At 38.5% G+C, this 25,311-nt stretch overlaps 1 protein-coding gene across 3 annotated transcripts in view; it reads right to left on the bottom strand.

Moving 5' to 3' along the window:
• The window catches only part of WWC3 (WWC family member 3), a 106,620-nt gene that overhangs the window by 44,448 nt on the left and 36,861 nt on the right, over positions 1 to 25,311 (bottom strand). For all 3 annotated transcript variants that reach the window (XM_062603692.1, XM_062603691.1, XM_062603690.1), the window contains exons 2-6: positions 19,986 to 20,095; positions 14,981 to 15,184; positions 11,875 to 11,951; positions 9,480 to 9,559; positions 3,289 to 3,418 (exon numbers count right to left, since the gene is read on the bottom strand). In XM_062603692.1, the coding sequence (XP_062459676.1) occupies positions 3,289 to 3,418; positions 9,480 to 9,559; positions 11,875 to 11,951; positions 14,981 to 15,184; positions 19,986 to 20,095 (601 nt within the window). The remainder of the gene's footprint in view (positions 1 to 3,288; positions 3,419 to 9,479; positions 9,560 to 11,874; positions 11,952 to 14,980; positions 15,185 to 19,985; positions 20,096 to 25,311) is intronic.

The raw sequence follows: 25,311 nt of genomic DNA, 5'->3' as shown, positions 1-25,311 counted from the left end.
TTACAATTGCAACAAAACATGCAGAACTGTTTTGCACACTAGGCCTGTGTGGAACAACTATTTTCTAGATTCTCCTGGACTGTACGTTTATTACTGGATGCTATCACAACTGAGTATCACCAATTACAAAAAGGACACATCCTAGATTGATATTTCCTGTATGCCACACAGATCCATGAGGAACAACTGCAACACCTTTCATTTTTGCTTACAGAATCATAGAATAGTTAGGGTTGGAAAGAACCTTAAGATCATCTAGTTCCAACCCCCCCTGCCATGGGCAGGGACACCTCAGGCTAAATCATAGCCCTCAACGCTTCGTCCAACTTGGCCTTGAACACCACCAGGGATGGAGCATTCACAACCTCCCTGAGCAACCCATTCCAGTGCCTCACCAGCCTCACAGTAAAGAATTTCCTCCTTATATCCAAACTAAACTTCCCCGTTTAAGTTTTAACCCATTACCCCTTGTCCTATCACTACAGTCTCTAATGAAGAGTCCCTCCCCAACATCCTTATAGCCCCCCTTCAGATACTGGAAGGCTGCTATGAGGTCTCCATGCAGCCTTCTCTTCTCCAGGCTGAACAGCCCCAACTTCCTCAGCCTGTCTTCATACAGGAGGTGCTCCAGTCCCCTGATCATCCTCGTGGCCCTTCTCTGGACTTGGTCCAACAGTTCCATGCCCTTTTTATATTAAGGACACCAGAACTGCACACAATACTCCAAGTGAGGTCTCACGAGAGCAGAGTAGACGGGAGGATCACCTCCTTCGACCTTCTGGTCACGCTCCTTTTGATGCAGCCCAGAATACGGTTGGCTTTCTGGGCTGCAAGCGCACACTGAAGCCGGCTCATGTTCATTTTCTCATAAACCAACACCCCCAAGTCCTTCTCCTCAGGGCTGCTCTGAATCTCTTCTCTGCCCAACCTGTAGCTGTGCCTGCGATTGCTCCGACCCAGGTGTAGGACCTTGCACTTGGCATGGTTAAACTTCATGAGGTTGGCATCAGCCCACTTCACAAGCGTGTCAAGGTCCCTCTGGATGGCATTCCTTCCCTCCAGGGTATCAACCGAACCACACAGCTTGGTGTCATCGGCAAACTTGCTGAGGGCACACTCAATCCCACTGTCCATGCCACTGACGATATTGAACAAGACTGGTCCCAACACCAATCCCTGAGGGACACCACTCATTACTGGTCTCCAGCTGGACATTGAACCATTGACCACAACTCTTTGCTTGCAGCCATCCAGCCTGTTCTTTATCCACCAAGTGGTCCATCCATCAAATTGATGTTGCTCCAATTTAGAGACAAGGATGTCGTGTGGGACAGTGTCGAATGCTTTGCACAAGTCCAGGTAAATGACATCAACTGCTCTACCCCTGTCCCTCAGTTCCGTAGCCCCATCATAGAAGGCCACCAAAATGATCAGGTGGGATTTCCCCTTAGTGAAGCCATGCTGGCTGTCACCAAGCACCTTGTTGTTTTTCATGTGCCTTAGCATGCCTTCCAGGAGAATCTGCTCCAAGATTCTGACAGGCACAGAGGTGAGACTGACTGGTCTGTAATTCCCCGGGTCATCCATTTTCCCCTTCTTGACAATGGGGGTTATATTTCCCTTTTTCCAGTCTTCAGGAACTTCACCTGCTTCTGCCTCTTGCAATCTCTACATTCTGGTGCTGCCAGCATTGCCCAGTTCTCAGTGCTAAGTTTCGTCCTAGACTTCTACATTCTTCAATACTGTATTTAAAGAAACTGCAAGTGCACTTAGTGTTGGTTTATCACGTGACTTCAAGGCATCTCAAAGTTTACAGCTCTATTTAGTGCCACAGAGGAATTTAAACGTAAGGAAAAGTGGGAAGGGGGGTAAATCTACTAGGGGTGTCAAAACAAGGTAAGTAGTTAAGCTGCTCCAAGATCACACGCTCATTTTCAAATTACTAGTTACTTTGCTAAAATATGTGTTACTGCATCCATGAAGAACTGCCTTTCTAAATCATTTCTTGCTAGCCAGGCACGTGGAAGACCAAGAATTGCTTTAAAACCTGGCCAACACAAAATATCAAATATCTTAAAATATGTCAATGCAGAAACTTTTCAAAGTGAATTAAGTAGTCTTTCTACTTGAACAATGATTTGTGGTCCATCAGCTGACCTTTGCGTAACGCTTTGGAGACTGTATAATTGTGTAACTATGGATGTTACACATTTTTATTATATGTAAATTACATAGTACTCATATCATTTAACAATAATAAAATAATAAAAAACCCAACACCAGAACAGTACTGTGGAGAAAAATTGAAGAAAGTATTTGAATGGCAATATTAATTTAGTATGGTCCCTAAAATTTAGGTAACAAAGATGCCTTTTACCATATAGTAGTTTAAGAGTGGATGAAGAGAATTGTCCTTGTCACACACTCTATCTGCAGCATATTTGGGTTAAGTCTACACTGAAGTCCCTGAAGTGGCAGAGGCTCGTGGCTCTTTGATCAAGCTCCCATCACATTAATAATACAGACACAGCAACTGAAAGCTTGAAGCAGGATGCAGAATCCATTCAGAAGTTACATCGCTTCCCGGGCATGTATCTTCCCTTGCTTCCTGTGCTCCCAATTCATGAAATAATTCAAAGCTTGCATTTATGGTTTCTGTAGATGTTGTGTTTAATCATACCCTTTGGGGGTTTTGTGAGAAAATAAAAATCAACATATGTCTTGATATGGGTACTTAAGAGGAATGCTCAGGGCAAAAGCAGGAAAACTGCTAAACTGTGGCATAGTGACAGAGATCTAATTTTGTGAAATGCTCATAAAACTCAAAATGTGGTAGACAAATTGGTAAACATTTTAGCACATGAATTATTAGTCCTACTTCATTATAGGTAATATAAAAAAAACACTAAACAGAATGAAAAACAAATACTGTAAAACTAGAAGGTATTTTTTCTAATGCAGCATAATTGCTCCATAGCAGTCTTTGATGCAATCAGCAGCAACAGAAAGCTGTATTTAACAAAAGACACTGATCTAAATATAAGGATATTACAGTATCTGAGACAAGAAAATAAAACTGCTTTTGAAGTCTTGTGTTCACAGTATAGGCAATGACTACTGACCTCTTTAGAGCTGCCTGCTATTGGTAATGATTATCAAACAGAAAAATCAGTTTAGGCCACCTCACTTGCTTATTTAAACTTGGTAACCCTAACAGAATCATGAACAAGAAAACAGAGGTAGCTTATTATTTTTTAGCAGCTATTTATTCAGTTATGTAGTTCTTACCTGCATAAGGTCCTGCCTTTCTTTTTCACCTGTGCATATAGCTTTCTTTATGGTTCGAAGCTCACTCATGATAGCTTGTGCTTCATCCAGTCTATAATTTGTATGAGCACTTGACATCTTACGATCAATCCTGTTGAAAATATTAGACAAAGTCAGGAATTTTTACGTATTTAGGAAGCATGTAGATGTTTTACAATCTCTTGTTTATTCAAGTACCACTTTATTTCCAGGAATAAATGACACTCTGCTTGGAATTAACACAGTATTCTGTGCCACGTACACTCTAAAGACAAAGCAATGCATTTATCTACCCAGGTTCTGCAGAACCAACAAATTTTCTGGTTTTAATGTCCTAATACACAGCTTACAGGCAATGTCTGTGGACCATTTCATGCAACAGAAGTAAAATCAACCTAAAACTAACCTACATGGTAGTAACTTGAAAGAGAAAGATACTAGCAGTCTAGCTGTCATATTTTCCATGCACCACTACACGCTCCAACATCTTCTCCACGACTTCTACCTGATCTTGCCTAAAAGTTTCTAAAAAAGGCATTTCATTTCTTGGAAAGAAATTTTTAAACTCCTGAACTTTTATTGCAGATGCTTTCCTGCCATTATGGGCATCTTTGAGTACCTTTTCTAAAGACATCTTTGTCCCACACTAAGGAACATCACATGGTACCATCCCGGAAGATTCCAAATGTAAACTCTGCAAGGAGCAAGGGTGCTACACTACTGCCTCAGGCTGAAGTAGCGCTCACGTTTCCACCTTGACACAACAATCTCTCATCTTAAGCGGCATATGCACTGAGTTTTCAACTTTTTTCCCAACAGTTTGCAATAATAAAGGACAACAGATTGGGATGCAGAAGCCCCATCCAATGCGTCATCTCAATAATTTGCTTTGATTTTAGACAAAGAACAAGACCAGAGACTACAGAACTTACTAGAACCACGATCTGGTCATGGATTTATAACAAACAGCTATGAGATTTTAACTGGCTACCAAGAGCAATTAGAGAAAATTCTGTTGAATTCCTGTTAAAATGCCCCCATTTTCCTGGAAAGCGCACATATAGAAAAAAAGGGGGTATGATATATAATGGTCCCTAAGCCAATGCTAAGTATTAACAACTCCAGGAAAAAGGGTCTCTGCTTTATAAAATACAACACAAAACACACATCAGTCCTTACACAGGACATCGGTTTATGAAAAGATGTAGTAGAAGAGAGTATGCTATGCATTAATGACAAGAATACCTAAACTCTATTTAAAGTATTAAGAATAACTAAAAGTTTCAAGGTAGGTATTATGTTAAGCTACAAGCATCAATCACACTCACCAGCATGTTCTGCCAGTGAAATTTCACTTGCAGCAAATTATTTGCTTCAAAATTAAAATATGAAGATGAAAACTCAAAAGGCTTGAATAAAAATGTGTGGCTTAATTATACAACTCATAATATTTAGGAAAAAAAGTAGGTTGGGTTTTTTTCTGACAGTTCCTGCTTTTGGAGACAATACAAAATAAGTCTGAACAGCAAGCTTTTCACTTATATGCAATTTTCCCCATGTTGCATAAGAAAATATATATGCCTTTACAGATTTTTATTCAAAAAACAAAAGAGGACTTAAGTGTCACATAGATGAAAGTTGGATTTTTGTTTGGTTGGGTTTGGTTTTAAGATGTTTATTTAAGTCTTCACTAATTTTTAATTAAAATCCTGAAAATATTAGATAAAACCATGATAAAACAACTAATCCAATGCACTAAAAGTTACATGAAAAAGCAAATGTGATTTTCTCTGAAGTTTACCTTAATGCTAAGAACATAGATTCCACCCAAACATTAGACCCAAAAATGCCTCCTACACAACTGCTCATTATACTGCTTGCCAGGTCCAAGGTGGCATTTCAGGAAAAGGAAATTATTTAATTTCAACCATATTTTTGTCCAGTTACCCAAAGATTCATGTACTGGTATTTGTTTAAGAAAAGAATCAGAAAAATTTCTACTGCTAGAAGTATTTGAGCTTAAATCAGTATCGCTGTCAACCCAAAGTGACTTAAGTATCTTAGACAAATATCTATTATTTATTGTTTGTTAATTTTATTTCCTCCTTTCATTAAGCTCTAGTTTTGAAAGCCACAAGGTGAACAGGAATCTTCCATTTTAAGAACAGGATACAAATACAGATTAGATGTTTGTATGAACAGAAAGAACACTCAGATAATACACAAAACTATGAATAAAGTATACATTTTCTGAAGGAAAACTACCAATACACTTGCAATAGTTTCAGTCATGTAGGGCAGTTTCCATGGTCCTCTCTTCCACACGCTTTCAACAATGCAAGACTCTCCCCATCCTCACCAAAGCACAGATCTGTAGCTAATATTTAATTGTAAAGCTTTTGTTGGGTCTCGTATCCTCTAAACTAGTTTGCAGCTACAAATTGTTTAGTCATTCCTAACTCCCTGTCTCTCCCAACTTCCCAGTGTTCACTCCACTTCCATGGCCAACTGGCCAAGTTTTCATTTCCTTTGTTGCTAAATGCCTCCTTCCTCCAGAATTCCTGCCAGCACACAGAAGGGTCACTGAAAACACAGGGCAGGAGGAACTGCTCCTTGTTCTCAGTCCCTGGCGCCAGGTCAGAGGAAGGAGTTTGTTCCAGGAAAGGCTCATCTTTAACCCTGTAACTGGACTGCAACAGGATCAGCCGCACCTTGGGGAAAAGGTGCCTGTGGAGGCCGAGAAACACCGTCACACAGGGTGGAATCTTTGCAGGCTTTAAACAATGAGCTCTAGAAAGTCTCCAATGGGCAACGGCAGACCGCGATGTCCGAAGGCTTATCACAACATTGCCAAATTTGGATGAAACTGTAGAAAACACAGTCCTAATAAAAAGCTGCAGCACTATGAAGTTTGAAATTCTGATTGTACAGGAGTTGTAGAGGTATTTAAAAAAACCTCAATCCTTTCACACACACACACACACACACACACACACACACACACACACACACCCCTTCTCCCTAGTTGTTTTGTGGTTTTGTTTTAGTCTTTTTGTTAATTCTCATCAAAGATGGCTTAGCCATTTGACTAAAATTAAAAAGGACAGAAAACAAAATACAGTCCAAGGCAGACACTGCATGCAGAAAATGTCAATGCAAGTGATTTGCATTTAACAAAGGCATCTGAATAAGATAGTGACATAAAATGATGAAAATACTGAGCAACCTAACTACCCTTCACATATAATTTGTCTCTTCTCTGAAAGCTAGAGCCAGCAGAGGTTGCACACAGAGTCATTCGGCAGCAGGTTCTGATACCTGCTCATAACCCATTCTAGTCACGCTTTAAAAGCAAGCATTCAACCAAATGGAAAGGCCAAAGTGTGACAGCTCCAAAAAAAAACCAAATAGGACACATACTATTCTCAGTCTGGCAGTAACTGAAGATTTGACCTAGCACAAGAAGCAGGAAAAGTTATGCTGACCAAAAAATTTAGAAAAGGTAAGAAAAGGGAGAAATGTCTGAAATGCAAGAAACTTGGAAAAGAAAAATAAAAGCAGCGGGTTGGGGGGATATCAGCATTTTTGTTTTAAAGCAGAAGCTGTTTCTTTTCAGACAATATACTTACTTTGTGGATATGTAAAAGAGAAAATACTTCAGCTTTGGTACTTGACTTGAGTGACCCTTCTCTCCTCACAAATACAAGGGGCAGGGGAGAGAACACTCAGGGACAATCTAGAGCACAGTTAGGCTTTTAGTCCAATTTGTATCCTGCGTACAGAAAGAGGCTACAAAAACTTCGCTCTTCATTTGTTACTGTGAGTACTCTGCAAAGTGGCAAATTGTTCCAAAGAAATCATGGATCTCACCAGAAAGGCAATTAAAATATTACTTGAAAACATAAAAAGCAAACAAATCCACCAGCCTCTGGTTCAAGCAAAGTCACTGCACTTGACTTTGAAGGAAGAAACACTGACAGAAATTCACTGCAATGCCAGGTAACACACCAGCAAAATGTTCTCCCCAACTTCAGCCAGCAACAACAAATGGCCTAGTACACCAATGGGACAGAGAGTGACCATAGTTAACAGCAGCAATGAGCAGCACCAAAGCTCTGAGTTGTCACGCTGGAACTTTTAAACGAAATTATTAGAGTGACCAATGACTAATCAGGTATGCTTTTAACTAATTCTTCTCTTGAATGTCTCTCCTATACACCCATCCTGGAGTATGAGCAACTTCACTTGGGCTAAAAGCCAAGACTAACATTTGTACTCTTAATCATTTCCAGACTTCACTTTTCAAAAAGTTGCACTACTTTGTTGGACTATCTTAAATGAATTAGATTAATTAAAACAATCTTGAGTTTCAAATGGCCTTCAACTACTTCAATAATCCTGTTTGAGTGGTTAGTCCTTTTATAAAACAACTGAACCTATACCCTTAAAATAACCCAATAAACCAGAAGGAAACCAAATACAGAAAGTAGAAAAGGGAAGACAATTCTTACTCACTTAAAGAAAATATGATTAAGACTCTTAAGACTAAAATGCTTTTGTTCTGTTACTGCTTACATATGTGGGCCTCCATCCTAAAACACTGACTACACTTAGATTACTTAAAATAGTTATTGATGAAATATACTGAGTGCTTCGTTTTACTAATTTTCAGCTAATATCATACATTAACAACTCCACCAACTAGCTGTAAAGGCTTCAGGAAGTCAGTAAAAACGTATTTATGCCTGAAAATGATTACATTATATCTGCCAATATGAAGGATTTTAGCTGAACAAGTATACTTTGCTGAATCTTTTAAAATGCATTATAAATCAGAAGAACCTTGTAAGCTTAAAAAAAAACCCAAACAAACCAACCCACCAAAGGATATGAAGTGCATGCACTACTCACCCTTCTTTAAAAGCAAAATCTGAGTGTCACTCTTTATACCATTTTGTTAACACGATACCAAACAAAACTGAAGTTGGAAAATAAGTAACCTAATTTCTCCAGGATCCCTGGAACTTTGCCAGAATTACTGAAACAAAAGTGCGCGTCCATGCTTTGTAGCACCAACACAATAAAACCAAAGCTTCAGAGTTTTTCCACGGATGCTGTACTTATGCTGCAAAATACATTAGACATGCAACAGTTCCAATGTTTTCAGGAAGCGCCTGCATTAAGCAGTTCATTCACATACATGCTGGAAAAAAAGGCCAAGATTTCTAAATGCACAGCCACACGTCCAAGGCAAATCCACAAGCTGTTCAACACACGGTCTAGCCCCTAGCCTTGTTGAACAGATCTGGAAGTCACAACAACCTGTGTTTACCTGCCATCTTTTCCATGGCCTGGCAACCTCTCTCCCTATCCCACTGGGCATCCTGCGTACTTGCTACGTGTGTAGGTGACTAAGCAGTGCACAGATGGAAGTCACTCAGTTCCCATCTGATGGTCTGCAGGAAAAGTGGCAAGGAGAGGGTCACCACAACAGTTCACACTTTTGCCACCACTGAACACAGAGGAAACAGAGCACAAGCTGCCTAAAAGCCCTGGGAACAATGGCAAATTGCCCAGAGCTGCCTTTCCTCACAGGGAGGAGACAAGGATTCACATTTACATGCACTCATGCAACAAAAAAAATTAAATGTCTCACAGACCATCAGATTTACAGTACACACAAATCAGCTACACTGTGCAGAAATGAGACAACCTGACCATCATATAAAAGGAAGAAGCAGTGTTGTGGTGCACAGACTACCCTGAGGAATATTTGTGCCCAGCCAGAAAGCCTTGGTACTGTTCACAGGAAAACTACTCTTACTGTATGGTGCTTCAGGCTGTACATATCTCAAAAAAAACTTTCTTTTAAAATATTTTTTAAATCTAATTCCACTTCAGCATCTTCAGGAACAGTCACAGGACAGGGGCTATAAAAACTGTTATTGCATGCGGATCCATAAGGTCTCCAACTACTTCTGTCCAACCCTCCTTCCATCATTTCACATGGTTTTCCCCCTGAATCGCTTATCACAGCAAAAACTCTGAATCAAAGCAATTAAGAGATGTCAACCATTTGGGTTGTTTGGTTTTTTTTTTTGGCAATACTTTTCTAAGAAATTATTCCAACGTGAACAAAGAAAAAAAAGTCCTCCCACAAACTCTTAACTTACTCTTGCAGAGTTTCCACTCCTTTTTCCTTATATTGCAGCTCCTGCTTCATCTGTGCCAATTCTCGTTTCAGCCTAGAAAGCTAAGGATAACAAAATAAAGTAATAAAATGTAACAGAAACTTTCATAATAAAAAAAAATTATTTTTCAAATACAAAATATTAGGTTACTTAAAAAAATTGGAAGTGATAATCTAAGTTCTCTTTTTTGTTTTAAAATTTGCATTAAAATAACAGAAGACTTTCTGTTCATGAGTCTTAAGTCTTCAGTTCATAATATCATAAGACCCAATCAAACAGCGGTCACAACATTCAGTCTGCAAAGTATCAATTTCCTCATCTATTTTCTTTGTTTCCTTTCTCCAATAGCCTATGCCAACAACCAGCAAGTTTCAATCCATATAGTTTCTCTTCTCCCCATATAGCTGACAGGCACCTCTCAACTGTCTTCAACTCTTTAGACAACGTAAAAAGCCCTGAACATACAATGCTGTTAATTTTTCTATCTGGGAAAACAAAAATCACTGGCAACAAAACTGGCCTCTCTCCCAGAAATGGCTGTCTGATTTTCTACATTATTTTCATATTGTCCTCCCCACTCAATCTCCCTGCCAATTACTTTAATCCAACCAGTGAGCATAAATCAGAAGTGACAAAGCAGAGATGTCTCCAAAACATTAATTTTATGGGTTTAGGAAAACAATTGCCTAAGTAGGTTGGGCTGACTTAGAAGACTGCTCTAAGCACTAGGAATGATCTGCAAAGAAATAGCTTCTTGCCCTCCAAAACTTATAGATAACTGAGAGCAATGGGGGGAGGAGGATGAAAGGGACTACAAACAAATGGGGGGGAATGAAGGTGTTTTCAGTGTGTACCAGGTGAGGCATGAGACTGAACTGAGAACCCAAAGAAAGGCAGGCATGCAAGGAAAAACCTCTATCCTCTCAAACTATCAAACTTGGTACCTTTTCTAAAACTAATCCAGAGTGCTCTTAGATTTTCACATGTATGCCAATAAAGGACAAAACCATTACTAAAAAAAGGAGTTAAAAAAAAAATAAAATCTGTCCATATCCAGGCATAAATTTATTTTGTCAGCTCTATTCCAAGAGTGAAGGGCGTGGCACCAGACCCCAAAATGCTCCTAAAACCTCACCAGCTCTTTCAACACTCTCTAAAAGTAAAATGAAAAAATACATCGCTAGTATCACACACACAAACACTTTTCAGTGCATATTTTATTCTATTACCTGAAGCAACTCAATGCCTGCGCACACATTCAATTGAACAAGTTATCCTATGCATTTAGAAGATTGTTTTGTTTTAAAATTCAGGAAAAGAGAAATAACCGTTTAAGTGAAGATTTTGTTTATTTCTTTAAATACTATTTAAATAAATAAGGCTCGTTTTCTCGTTTAGAGTATGCTGGCATTTAGAGTATGTAAACCAAGCAAACACTAGTCAGCATGTAGTAAACAGACGCAGATAGAATAAATGCCTTTGAAGGGTGGTGAACAGGATTTACTTTCAGAGGCACTCATGTGAAAAGTGGTCACTACAACAAAAATGGAATACTATTCTGCAAAGATAAGTGTTTTTTATTTATTTTGTGAGCCAAGTGCCTGGAATGCTAAATCCCATTTTATCCTTTAATAAAAAGAAACATACCATTTGGAAACAGGTTCTAGAGTTTGACATTATAAACTGCTTTTTAGAAGTGTTCTATCATCTTGCTTGAAACTAATACGCAGACTTCTTTGCTAAAGCAGCATGGGAGAAATTCAAGAAACCTATTCAGCCAAGACAGTACCAAAAGCATGATTCTAGCATTATTTTTTTTAAAAAGGAGCATTTTTATTACAGAACTGCCCATCACTACTGCCTGTCATCGTCAAAATGCTTGCACTCCCCTCATAGAGGAGCCCTGGCCAAATCACCTAAAAACGTCTATCTGGCCAACATGTCTACCAAAACGTGAGCAGCTTTCCAAATGGCTAAATCTAGAATTCAGTGACATCCATAGAAGACCACTGAAAAAGGGCAAATGGGAAACTATGAAGGCAGTGGGCTTGAACTGTACTTAATCAAGGAAGAATTTGGCTACAGAGCATTTACTAGCTGTCTCCGTTCTGAAAGCCTAGCTGAGCTTGCCTCTGACATCTGTGACAAAAATCTTTATGCTTTTAACATGGAAAAAGCATTACTTTCCAAGTTACTGAAATGTAGTAAATATAGATTCGTTTTAACAGAACAGCAGGGCAGAGTAGGAAAGCAGTTTTACAGTATTCTGTTCTAAAAATGTACACCCAGTGTAAACGATAGGGTAAAGAAAAACACACAGACCCCTTCCTTCCCCATGCCCAATTCGTATTTCTACAAAATGAAAAAAATTACTCACTCTGTCACGACGGCTGGCTATTTCTGCTTTGATCTGATATGGGTCATACTTGGTATTAGCTGAAAATCCAGAGAATGCTAAACAGATAGAAAACAGCATTTTACTTTTTTTTTTTTACTTCTTTAATACAAATGTTAAGATGTGTCACTATTTAATAGACCACTGCATTCATTCTTTGTGTCACAAGTCACTAGATTTTAAAATAATCCTCTGCGCTTAAAGTACAACTGAAGAATTACATTTGGTGTGCCTCAACTATATTTTTTTTGTTGTTCTGAAAAACAAAAATCTTATATAGGAGCACTGTATACTGCCTAAAAGCAACTAGCTTCCATGACAGGATTTACCGATGCAAGCAAAACAATTTTTTAATTGTTTCCTAGGTATGTTGAATTAACAGTGTGATAGGGACTGAAGTAAAAAAAGAAAACACAAAAACTATTGTCAGAACAAAATTCAATCAGCTACAGAGAGAAGCTGCCTCCTAAAGCAACAACACAGGGAACCAACAATACAGATCAACCTCTAGCAAGTGAGCTCTTAACACTGCACATCTAGAGTCAGGCAATGATTTCAAGATGCAGCATTAGAAGCTGAAGCCTAGACAGATGAAGTAAAGGTCCTACAGAATAGACTGGGCAAGACCAACCACGATTTATTGAGAGAGCCATTTACAGCAGCGCTGGCCCACTGAAAAATGCCTGTTATGCGAAGGGATGGTGTTGTGCTGTTAGACCTACCATCCTTTTGCAGAGCTGAAGGCTGCTGTTTTGAAACCCGTATCTGCTTGCACTGAACCTTTTGACTCTCCAAAGACTACTGCAATGCCAAGGTCATGTCAAGCATGCAGGAACTTGCCAAAATGTGTAGTCATGCCTGGACTAATTCTCTAAATCCAGGATTTTCTCTGGATTTTTTAAACAGTGCTGATCACAACTGAGTCACAAAACTGCTGCACTGGCACCTCCCTGCCAACCCACGACTGCTGAGCTCACGCCACCTCCCACTTATGAGCAGACAACACTGACTCAATGGCAGCACCCACAAGCAAAATGGAAATTGTGAAGTTTTAGTTCTTGTCACACAACAAACTGAAACAACTAGTGGTGGAGGCAGAATCGGCAATATGAGCACCTAATTCTGGCCGTCTAATTGCACTTGAATTAGGAGCCTAGGATTTCTGCACAATAAATTGAAAAGCAAGCATTCCAGAGTGAAGTGAAGTTGAATTAAGAAAATAAGTGGAGAAGCTCTGGGACATCTTGAGTTGACAGCATGATTAATCACCAAAGGGATTTTATTTTTTAATAGCTCATCTGATTAATCAGCCCATACCATTTTCTCACAACAGATGCATATGACCTTAAACCAATATAAAATATATTAACACATCCGTAGAAAATTAAAGTATTTTTGTCACCTCAAAACAAGTGAAAGGTTTTAAGTCATTTTACAGTATCTAATTATCAATTCCACAGCAATACCTAAAAAAAATCAGAGGACTGGGAAACCTAAAAGTTAACTGACACAGCATTTGCATACGTGTTACAGAGAACCTCCACTTTTTCAGTCATATTTTGCTGCTGTTTCAAGCAACTTGTTTTTCCAAGAGTTTAAAAAGATGAGAAACAGGTTATGGTTTTTTAGTATCACCATCAACAGTTTCTCTCGGCACGTCCACCTGAAGTAATTTAACAAAATATCCCACCGAACAATTGCAAATTTTCAAAATACCAAAAGCCCAAGCTCCTAGAAAAGTACTCTAATACATGTGTATTCAGATCTTATAATCCACGGAAATAAAATTATCGCATTACCTTTTATCTTATTCCAACTCCTTAACCAGTAGTTAAACACTCTGTTTAAACAAGACTTTCTTTTTTTAAATTCCTTTCTTAGTAAGGAAAAAAAAATAAATCTTTCTTAATAACTCTTAAGAAACTTGAATGTAACAGGGAGTAATAAGACTAGTCACAACTGTTCAGTTATGTCACAAAATGAATCACACAATTCTTGTATTTAAAACTAAACAAAAAGGTAAGATAATCCCAGTTCAAGAGTAAAGGAATACTTGGTCAAGACCATCTGGGACACCTCAACCCTAGAAAACATCTTTTATTCAGAATTTGGGCATACCTATGAATTACCTTTGATTCATAAATACCACTGGATCAGTAGCTAAGCACTTCTACCCAGATGCCTGCTTTAATCCTCCTCTCCACAGTCAGGTTTTTGAACGTTTTCAGAAAGGGCTAAGGAGAGCTTCCCATATTTATGAAGTACTTGGCATTTATCAGCAAAGCCTTCAGTTAAACAATTGCTGTACACAGGATGACCACTGAAAAGCCACCAGAGCAGTGAAACCCTACACTTCCACGTGGCTGATGGGTTTATCCATTTGACGCACTTTGAACTAGATTGTTTTGACTTTTCAGCAAAGACACCTTTTGCTCTTGCACCAGCCAACAGCCATGACAGCAGTGCAACAACTTCAGATTTTAGTAAAAGTCCATCATCTACTTTCAAGCTACCAGAGATACTGAAGAATGAAAAGGGCAGGAAATCAAGGCTCTACAACCTACACCACCAGCACTAGAATCACAGGCTGAGAGTCAAGAATGAGGTGCATTAATGAAACACTGCTTCCTACTTTGTGGTCAGAGATACTCTTGACCACACCTTGTGCCTAACTCTTTATAGTCAATAAATCAACCACGGATCCACAGAGGGCTTCCCCTACGATGATGGTGCCCCCCCTTGTCAGAGTGGAATAATCTATGAATTTAGGAGGGCAAGTACATGACTGACAAGCAACAATCAGTCTTGTCTTTGTTGCCTTATGTGAATCATTATTACACCTGGCTCTGCGATGGGTACAGATGGCAGCTGGGATATACCCCTGTTTAATGTTGATAAAAAGGCATATTCTAATAGATCTAACAGGAAATGGAATTCTCTGAATAACAGTCAAAGGATAGCACCTCACTTTTGTAGTCAGAATCTTCCTTCAGAGGAGAACCAAGTGATAGAAACACTTCACATACTTTCTTACACCACATGTTGTACAAGGCAGGTGGGCAAATCAAAAAAAGGCTAGCAAACTCACAGCTGGCATAAGAACGGCTGTCATCCTCACACATTTTGTGCAATTGTTGATATTCTTCTTGGGCCAGCTCAAAACGCTGCTGCTTTATTTGGTAAATCTCCTTCTTGGCATTGAGTGCCTCCTGGGCAACAATTAAGTATTCCTTTAGCATGCGTTCCTGCTCCCTCCTCCATTGCTCCCTTGGGTCCTCAATTTGTGTGAGCTCTAAGGAGAAAAGCATTTAAAAAAAAAAAAAAAAAGTAAGATGCTGCATACCACAAAGTATAAATTATTTGGTTAGAGCCTGTTCACAACTAGCATACCTAACACTACAGTGCTCAAAATCAATCCAGCCTGGACAAGAAAAAAGAAGGATGCAGAGTGGAAGAACAGGAAAATCCCTTTCAAATATAAAAGACATTTAAATTTTATTATTTTCCATACAAACTAGTGCAAACCCAACAAAAACAGTGTTTTGACTTTTACTGTCCCTTGTACCCAGCTTGAAAATTCTAAAAACAACCCAAAAACCCAGAACCATGTAGGAGGGTGAAAGGTACCTCAATGCTTAACTCATAACTCTACAAATGGTTGTAACAACCTTAAGATACTACATACAACTTCACAAGTACAACATCCTGAAGGGTCAGTGACTACACCTGTGTAATTAAGAATAAGTAATTCAACAGAAATTAGTATTTTAATCTCAAATCCACAAAAACCTTTCAACTGCTTCTTTTTTGTCTTAAGAAACAGCACTCTCATGCTCTGTCTTTCCAGGGTTTAGAACAGCCTGCATTCAAACACAAATCAAAAACAGGTTTCCAGCACAAAATCTTTCCCATATATACAGATTTTCAAAGTTATAACCATACAGCAATCTCCTTGCAGCTGCAATGAAGACTTTTAAGGAGGACACATGCATTAATACACTAAAAAAAAAGTATCAGCTCATTTTTGCAGTGCTGCTCGAGCTAGCAAATGTTTTACATAAGGACGTCCATGTAAAGTTTCATGTTTAAGTGAATGCTAATTTCTGATGCTTGAGGCTCTATTGGTAAGAAGTTGCTGCAGGTGTAATGTCAATGTTCAAAGTAGTGGCAGAACCTGCAGCACAGTCCGGAGTTAAGTAATCTTCCCAAACTTCGCTTCCCACAAGAGATGAAAACTAGTTATATTTTGGATTAATCTTGTGAACATAATTCAGTATGTTGGCATCAGTGATGATACAGGAAACCGTAAAAGATTGAGCGCAACAGATTAGTGTCACCCTACTGTCAAGGTCATGCTAACAGCTCTACCAGTTAAGAGCCATCTGAAATGTACATAAACAAAAACAAAGTTCATCTGTGAAGGGTACTTCCAGATTTGTCTATTAGGTTCCTAATAACCTTGTCTCTCAACAGCTGTAACTTTTATCTCCCCACAACTTCTCACATTTTAAAGGTATAAAGATCGTGCCTACAGTTCTGCAATTTCTCCCCATATCCCTGTATCTCCCCAATATATCCCCATAACCCTTGATTCCCAGCAGCACTTTCTGGCTCCAGTGCCCCCAGACTACCTCTGCAGCCCAGGACAGGATGTGCTGTGGCTTGTTCCAATCTCTTAAATCCTTCCCTGCTTGCAGAGCAAGCAGAAGAAAGTAAGAATTCACACTGCAGCCCATCCTTTACTGAGAACGTGATAATTTGCAATGCTATCTCATCTGTCCATAAGCATTCCTGAAATTTGTATAAATGTAATATTCCTAAACTGCTAATCCCCTATGGAAACTATGCAGAGATTAATAAATATTTATGAGTCAGGAGAGTTGGAACCCAGGAAGCGTCTCTTTTTAAATAGGAAATTAACAGTTCTAATCTCAACAGACACCAAGGCTGAAATGTTATGTTGTATCACATACTAAGCTTCTAAGGACCTGTACTACAGGGCACAGTGTCTCTTATGAAATTATTTCAGAAGCTTCTCAAGAGCTAGAAGCATTCTTCTGAGGCACAAAACTTCTTCAGTACAGTAGTGACACTCTTTTCTGATTTATAAAGTACAGAGGCTTCACTTTGCCCTGGACTTCCACACAAGCTTGCCATGTAACAACAAAACTAAAGCTATGTTGTATGACAAAATTCAGTTCCTTAATTTCTTTATAACTAATTAAGAAATAAAAAATAAATACAACAATTCAAGAACAGCCCCAGACAAATGCAGGGAATATATTATTTCCTCGCTGGGGAATGCCCAACTGGTTAAAGGAGACTTCAAAGTCTCCCAAGATTCTGAGGAGGAGGGAAAGGAATTCTGCGGTTGGCAGCCGCCAAGGTTTTTAAGCAACGGCTGGACAAGAGCCAAGAGCAGCTTAGTAAGGGTGTCAACAAAGTACTGAATTTACAGAACAAGATGGAGATCAGGGTTGGAAGCACCACTGAGATTTACAGAAGATTCCTCTGTTCCTGGGGGTTTTCAATATAAATGGAAAGTTATTGCCTAGAAATCTTTTTATTACTTTCTGGGTAAACAAACATAGTGAGAGGCTTAGAAAAATCAGAGGTATTAATGTTTTCTTTTAAAAGGTGCAAGGGCAAAAAGCTTGAGATGGTGCACAAAGCATGAGAGGTTCCTAGTAAGCCTAACTTTAGAAAAGACTCGCTTTGAATTATCCCTTGCATTTTTTCTCAGTGTTTCTTGAAAGAAAGCACTTCTGTTTTGTCAGTTAACACAGAACTCCAAGGCTGTATGAAGCATTTAATCCGGTCAGCCACAAAAGGCAGTCTGAATGTTTTCACATGGAAGTTGCCATTCCAAGTATTGTAGAAATAGTTCAGAACACAAAGGACTCATTTCAGAAAAAACATCTTTTTCAGTCCCTAACCCATACCTGCCAGTTGCCTGACACCATCTCACAATACACATGGTTATCTACTCATTAGTTCTTACTTCTACAAAGGAGGTTAATGCAGTCTCGATTGGTACCTTTGTTGTCCACAGTTTAAAATTGGACCTATTACCCTACTAATTTTTGAATAATGATTACCCAGCTATAATATCAACTGTGTCTTCCCTCTGAATGTAAAACTTGCTTGTATATGCAAGCACTGTATTAGCCTAAGGGTGACAAACCCATTTTGCTGTGACGGCTGAATTACCATTTAGGATAATATCTGTGGGCTGCGAGTAATTAGTTATCATGAAAGAGACAAATTTTGCAATCTTGTTAATTGCAGAATGATTCCTTTCACTCAGTTCAGCAATGGCCCTATGAAATTTCTATACCTCTGTTCATATATTACCTTTATTTAATTCCTAACACAATTACCTTTGCTTTCCCAGACCCATTTATATTAATCTTCTCTTTTTGTGAGTTCCTACTGAGCATTTGAGAATTCAGCTCTCCCTGCAAAAGGCAATCTTCTACAGTTTTTACTCTCAACTGCACAGAAAAAAATGGCAGCCAGATCTGACATGCCTAAAATGATTAACATCCTTTCTGTAAGTTCTAACTTGACGTCTGCAGTAAAGCAGCTAATAACAAAGGCTGAAAAGCAAAAGTGAGTGATTTCATTTGCACACGATGCTGACTGCCTTTCCTGTCAAAGATGCCTATCAGGAAGGATGTTTCAGTAGTTTTTTTAGTTACAGCATTGCGATGGGAGTTCATGTTCTGTTCTGTATCTATAGGGACTCCTAATGCCTTTTTCAAAGTTCAAGAAAAAGAGTTGCCAGTATCCTCATTTAGGTTTTTTTGTTTGGGGAGTTGTTGGGTTTTGGTTTTTTTTACTATGTACATTCACACACATGTACATATGTTGGTACAAGTGCACTCCATTACTGTACTCTGATGTAAACTTCACTTTTTATTAAGCTTCAACGTTAACTAAAGTTACCATGACAGTTTAAACAGCAATCATTAAGCTACTACTTCTTCTAAACAGAGTTACTGTAAGAATTAGCTAACAGTCTGTATTTATTGCCTTTCAACTGTCTCAGCTATCCTTGCGATCAGTACATTAATAGTTCTTTAAAGTTTATTATTTCATTTGTGATCTTTGTTAATTTCACAACAAATAAAGTACCTATGCGCTCAAACTATATTATGGGAACATTTGTTATTCTGTCAGGGTTTTTTTAAAATAAGTAATTGTGAAACCACAATGCACAAGGAATTCCAATGATGGCAGGAAGCCAAAAGCTATTTCTTCACCTTTTAACTGACCAGATTTCAAGTAGATAGTATTGAGGTTGTTTCTGCAGATTATACTATTTACTTACCACTGCTGTGATAGCCCATATAACTACTTTTTTCTTTTCTCCTTACCTGCCATCTGCCAACTCCCGCGATATTGAAAGCATCCACTCATTGATGATAAGAATGATAGCAGCACAACAGTAACAGCAGCAGTAGTACAAAGTTGTAAAGATAAGGCATTTTTTTCTAAGGGGAACTGGCAAATATGCCAGACAATGGTGATACAAAGCTCAGCAATAGTTCAAAAGGGAAAATGTTGGAAATTTCTCCCTCTTAGTTTCCAAAAAGGGCATCTATTGTTGTTTCAAGAGCACTTTGTACTGTATCAAAGCAGAAAATATACATTGCTTAAGAGACTATGAGATTACTGTATTTCATGGTACTCCTAATTAAAAATCAGCACTTTTCTCTCATAATGTATTTTGGTTTTCAACACTGAAGACTGAAACATGGATGAGTAGAAAAATAGGAAATATAAGAGTATAGCATGAAAATCTTCTTGACAGAGGACAAAAAGCAACAACAATATTACTGATACTCCACAGTATGATAAAACAAAACAAAGAAGTTACACTGTAACTCAATCATAGGTTGTAAAATTAATTACAAACGGAAGGATTATGCCCCCATTTCAAAGATGAGAAAACAGATACCACAAGAAATTACTTGCATACATTTTCTTGCTGTAGCATGAGGTGCATAAATGGTATCGGAAACAGAGTTAGTGCCATCAGGAAAGATCAGCTTGCTAGGATTCCTCAAAATAATCATACATCTACTTACGATTTATGTGGTCCATATAATAAACTCCAATCTGTTGATCGTAAACAGTCTCCCATCCTAAAGGAAGCTCATCACCGACACAGTCAGCAAATGTCAATGGCTTTGTAATCCTGTAAAAATAAAAATAACACAAATAAATACAAAAGGTATACAGTAACAAAAGTTTACAGTGTAACAAATGTTATTACATGTTCTGAAGACACCTCCATCATTTGATCACAAACTAGTTATGCTGCTAAGGAATGTGGTTATAATTACAAGCATACAGTTTCAAAATAAAATTTCATTTAAATATGCTGACAGATACTCCCCAAACAGGCAAGACAAGCTTCTCCCTTCAAGTTTCTACGTTTAACAGTTTAATTACAATGGCATGCAGTCCTGCCAGTTTTTCTCACATACTGCAAAGAACACAAACATGAAGCTGGAGTTCACCACTGCTAAAAATCACTAGAAACTTTAAGGTGTCAAAGCAGTATAGTGGTTTGTCCTTAAAAAAAAAAAAATTTTATATATATATATATATATATATATACAGAGAGAGAGAGAGAGAATTTAAGAAAACACTATATAATAGATTTCTCCTCTTTTCAAGTATATATTTCTCACTATTAATGATATTCTCTTGGTCCAGATACATCCAAATTATTTCCTCTAAACAAACTTCTCTCAAGAATTCTGAAGCCATTAGAGCAGAAATAGTAACTAATAAGTAACAGCATTACTATCTAGCAGCTTAAAATATCACACCCCTTGCTAGGCAAACACTTGAAAGACCAGTGGGTAACAGAAAACCAAAACAGCGATTTCAATATTAACAGGAATATTGAGAGTACCAGGTTATAAATCCTACAGAAAGACTCTAAACCAACGCTGTTCTAGAACATCAAGTTATATGGAAAACTATGAAGAACAAATGATACAAATAAAAAAAGCTTTAATATTCAGTTAAATCACATTTATTTCCCAAAACACTATTTCAATCGTTGCTTAACCCTCAAGACAATGTCTTCCTCTAAAAGCCGCCATAAAATTCCTTTCCTGAAAAGCTATTAATATAGTAATGTCACAAGGGATATAGATAAAACAACTTCAATATTTATTTGGTGAAGCATTTCTAATACCTAGAATGACAACAACTTTGCAAAGATTAAATACATGCATCAGAGACTGACAAGTTCTGCATAACCTATGGCATAATACTGTTCATCTTAAAATGGAAATTCTGTTCATATGCTATAATACCCAATAAAGGTTTCCTGACACCACATTTGGACTATGCTTACAAATACACTGCAGAACAGAGACTGAACTTCAGCTGGTAACACTTGTACATAACAACAAATTGGTCTGAACTGAAACATGTCTGCCTTTGAACCAGAAGTTCTTCACCACACCAAAGCAAAACCAGACAGAAGAACCCAACAGTAAAGACCTCAAAGGATGGAATACTACTATGGAAATACTACGTTCTAGGTATTCCAATGGGCCAGTAAGCACTTCATTCAACCACTAACAAAAAGCACATGACTTCACACACAGCAAAGAGAGAAACTGCATTTAACCTGCCTCCTAAAACTATTTTCGCATTCTCAAGATTAGCGTTTGACAGTAACTGTAGTAGAATAAAAACATTTATCGTCACTCACAAAATGTAATGTTTTAACAGCTCTGTACAGCAATATGAAGATCAAGTTGTTTAGGTCAAATAACAGAGCTTGATCATATGGTATGGATTCTCAAACATGTATAGACAGTTTAATAAGATGAAGATACACCACTATTTAAAGGAAAAATTTTCTATTAGTGACAAATACTTAGTTTACATCATGTAATCATGCAAATCCAAAGCTGCTGTATATTCAAGAAAGAAAATGTTACCATGGACTGGCATTCACCTAGCAGTCAGGGAGACTGAAATACTGCCAAAATACTTCCAATCTCCCTGGAATTCAGTCAAACATTAAAAATATAATGTGCATCATTTTTTCTTAAAGTCTTACGGTCTGAAGACATCATGCTTACAATTTCTCAAAGTAGTCTAGACATTGATTCCTAAATTACCACGCCATAGACAAGATTTTCTTTGGAATGAGTTATAAGACATGCCTGCCTCTTATTAAACATACCCTCACCCTTTATTCATAAATCCTGCACACGATACTCTAACCTTTCACACTATAAGAACTTTAATTCAACGCTCTCTGTGATCCCACCAGGGCTCAGACTTCCAGAACAAGGACAATGCTTGCTTTCTGGAAAAGGAAGACTGAAGAAAGCAAACACATCTGGTCTAACCGGTTTCATTCCAATGTTATAAAGCATGCATGAAGAGTTTAATTGCTGCTATTGAAGAAAGCTTGTAAGAAAAAAAAAACACATAAAAAGCTTTCTTCCAGATATTCAGACCATTATGAACTTGATGTTGCTCATTTTAAACTATATTCAAAGTTGCTCCAAACTGGATTGCCTTCAGACAAAGCATGTTACACTGATTCTCAAGTCACTCACATTTGTATTTATGTATCTTGAACTTTCTTCATTCAGTTCACCTAGGTCAAAACATGCAAAGCTTAAACTAAGATCTGGAAGTTTCTCAGTGTTTTGCACTGGTTTAACTAAGTCAACTGAAAAAATGCATTTCTTATTTAACCAGCACAACTCAAAGTTTCTTTTTCATTTTTATTTTGCAGTTAAGGAAAACTAAGGGTTTCCAGAATACAAAGTCAAAATGGAACAAATGCAGATATGGATATTGGAGGTCAACCACAAATTACAGCAGCAGACTGCTGAAACTAAGTATCTCCTGGAAATACTGCTTTACCCTCTGTTTTGCTCTGTTGGGGGGTTTAATTAGCTTAAGCACTGCAAAACAGGACAGGTTTTTTCTGCTTCTATATAAAGATCTGTACAAAGTACAGGCACATCTGTTAAAACATTTCAAAGTATTACATAAAGAAAAAAGCCCAAACTTCTTTGAAGCATTATAAACACAAAGACAGAATAAAAATGCTTCCATCTTTAATTAAATAAAAAACAAGTCTGCCCAGAACTATGCTATTTATAGTGTAAAGAGTAACTAAAGCACTTTATCTGTCACCAGTGACCACCTCTTATCCCCACGACAACTGGTGGACTCTAATAACAAGGTTCTGGACTTCAGCTGAAGACAGAATTCCTCTGGGACCAGTTTACAACTTTAACTGCCTGTGGCCACTGGATCTACAGCTCAACTACAAGTCCTCGAGGGCCAATTTCTTATGTATCTGAAAAGCCAACCCTAATTTCACATAACTGATTTGCTGATTCTTCATTGCCTTCAAGTCTTTATCCTCTCCAAAATTAATGATGCTGTTCAGTCATTAGGCACCCAAACTTTTGTGACACTGAAACCCTTCAAAAGCAAATAAAAGAGCACATAAGAAAGCTTCTGTAACTCAAATCCTGCACACCAAACTGAGAAAAAATACCTTTGATCACTGTCACACACCTTGGATCTATCACCCCTAGCTCTGCCCAAATGTTTTTGTTAAGAATAGATGGAAGTGTGATATTTGCATGCAGTAAAACAGACATATCTGAAAATCCAAGTTTTATTAATATTTCCTCCTCATCAATTATCAAGCTAAACAGAATACAGAAATCAAACTACAAATTAAAACTGAAGAGCTGAATAAACTAAGAGGTGCTTTTCCTCCTTATTTCATGTATTTATCCACTACCCATACACAGAAGGATGCCAGAATATATTACTACAGCTTTCTGAATATGCAGCACCAACAGATATTTCTTGAACGCATCGGTTCATGGCCGAGTCTAGGTGGGTAGGAAAGACAGCAAAAGGCAATAGCTAGATACCATTTTAGATACGTAACTGCACAACTACTCTCAGCTTTAGTGTATTTTGTCAACAGAATCCAATTTCACACATACCATCCCACCCCCCGAAATACTCGGCCTTAAAATAGTGAAGGATTGCTGCTGGATTCAAGCAAAAGGCATTCTTCAACTCTCCAAAACACAGCCTGACTGATAGCATGGAGCAGCAATTTTATTGTCATGGATTTTCAAGAACAGAATCAGTTCACTAAAAACACAAGGCACAGAAAATATTAGGTAAGATCCTCAGTCTTCCCACTGCCTGATGCCACATCAGAAGGCCCTGACTGCTTGAAACCTCTAGGTCTAATTGAGCAAAACTTCCCCTGGGAGGAAATAAATTAAAACAAACAGAGTCTGTTTTTGTAAGATCTTGACCAGAAAATCAAAAAGGTGTTTCCAAAGTAGAAACACCACTGCAAACTCCAACAATGTCTGGATGTCATCTCTCAGGCAATGCCTGGATGCCTAAATTACATCCAGGGTCACTTTATCTTCCAAAATGGGCCTGGATTAAGAGGAAAGCACTAACCATGAATGCTAAGGGGGGGGGGGGGGGGGGGGGGGGGGGGAAGGAAAAAAAAAACAACAAAACCAACCCCAGAAGTAGTGAAGAAAAGCCACCATGTGTAGGGGAGACAGAGGGAAGAACGCAAGAACAGGAACTGCTAATTGCAGTTCCACCTGAACACAACTTTTTACTGTGAGGGTGACTGCGCATTGGAATAGGTTGCCCAGAAAGGTTGCCGAGTCTCCTTCCCCAAGACATTCATGAGCTGCTGGGACACAGTCCTGAGCAATGTGCTCTAGGTGACCCTGCTTGTTCAGGCGAACTCCTGTGGTCTATTCCAGCCTCAACTAATCTGTGATTCTAACCTCTGTGAGACTCAAAGAGGGTCTGTGGTCACCCATCTGTGCTGCGACTCCCCAGAAGCCCTAATCCCTTCAGCTGCTCCAAGCAGGCTGCCCCGACGACAGCACCTTCATCCTTGGCAGCCACTGCCTCCCACCCCACCAAGCATGGCAGGGACACAGCAAGTACATGCTGCCCATCTGTCAAAACAAGGATCTTCCTCCATGGCTCAGAAATGGCCACACACCAACTAGACCCACAGAGCGTCATGCCGTGGCAGCACACATCAGCCAGGCATGGGCTGATTGCAGCTAATGCCATCTGGAACTCCCGGATAACAGCACTGTGGAGTACACCACTGTTTTCTTCACTGCCCATCCTCTACCATGGACTCAGCTCTCCTCAAGTAGCCAAGTCATAAAAACAAACTGGATTTTGAAATAAGGTTTGGCAAGTTACATACTGACTGCTCCGTGAAAAGTACAACAAAGTTCACCAAACCACATGTATCTTTTCAAGATAAAAATACATTGTAACTTTTTCTTAATTTAAATGATATATGTTGGAACAAGTCCAGAGAAGGGCTACGAGGAT

This window comes from Pezoporus occidentalis, unplaced genomic scaffold (assembly GCF_034315485.1).
Source record: "Pezoporus occidentalis ecotype Australia unplaced genomic scaffold, CSIRO_AGI_Poc_V1 ctg81, whole genome shotgun sequence".
NCBI lineage: Eukaryota > Metazoa > Chordata > Aves > Psittaciformes > Psittacidae > Pezoporus > Pezoporus occidentalis.
Note: the sequence above shows the minus strand (reverse complement) of the source record. Positions and strands in the feature narration are given on the sequence as shown.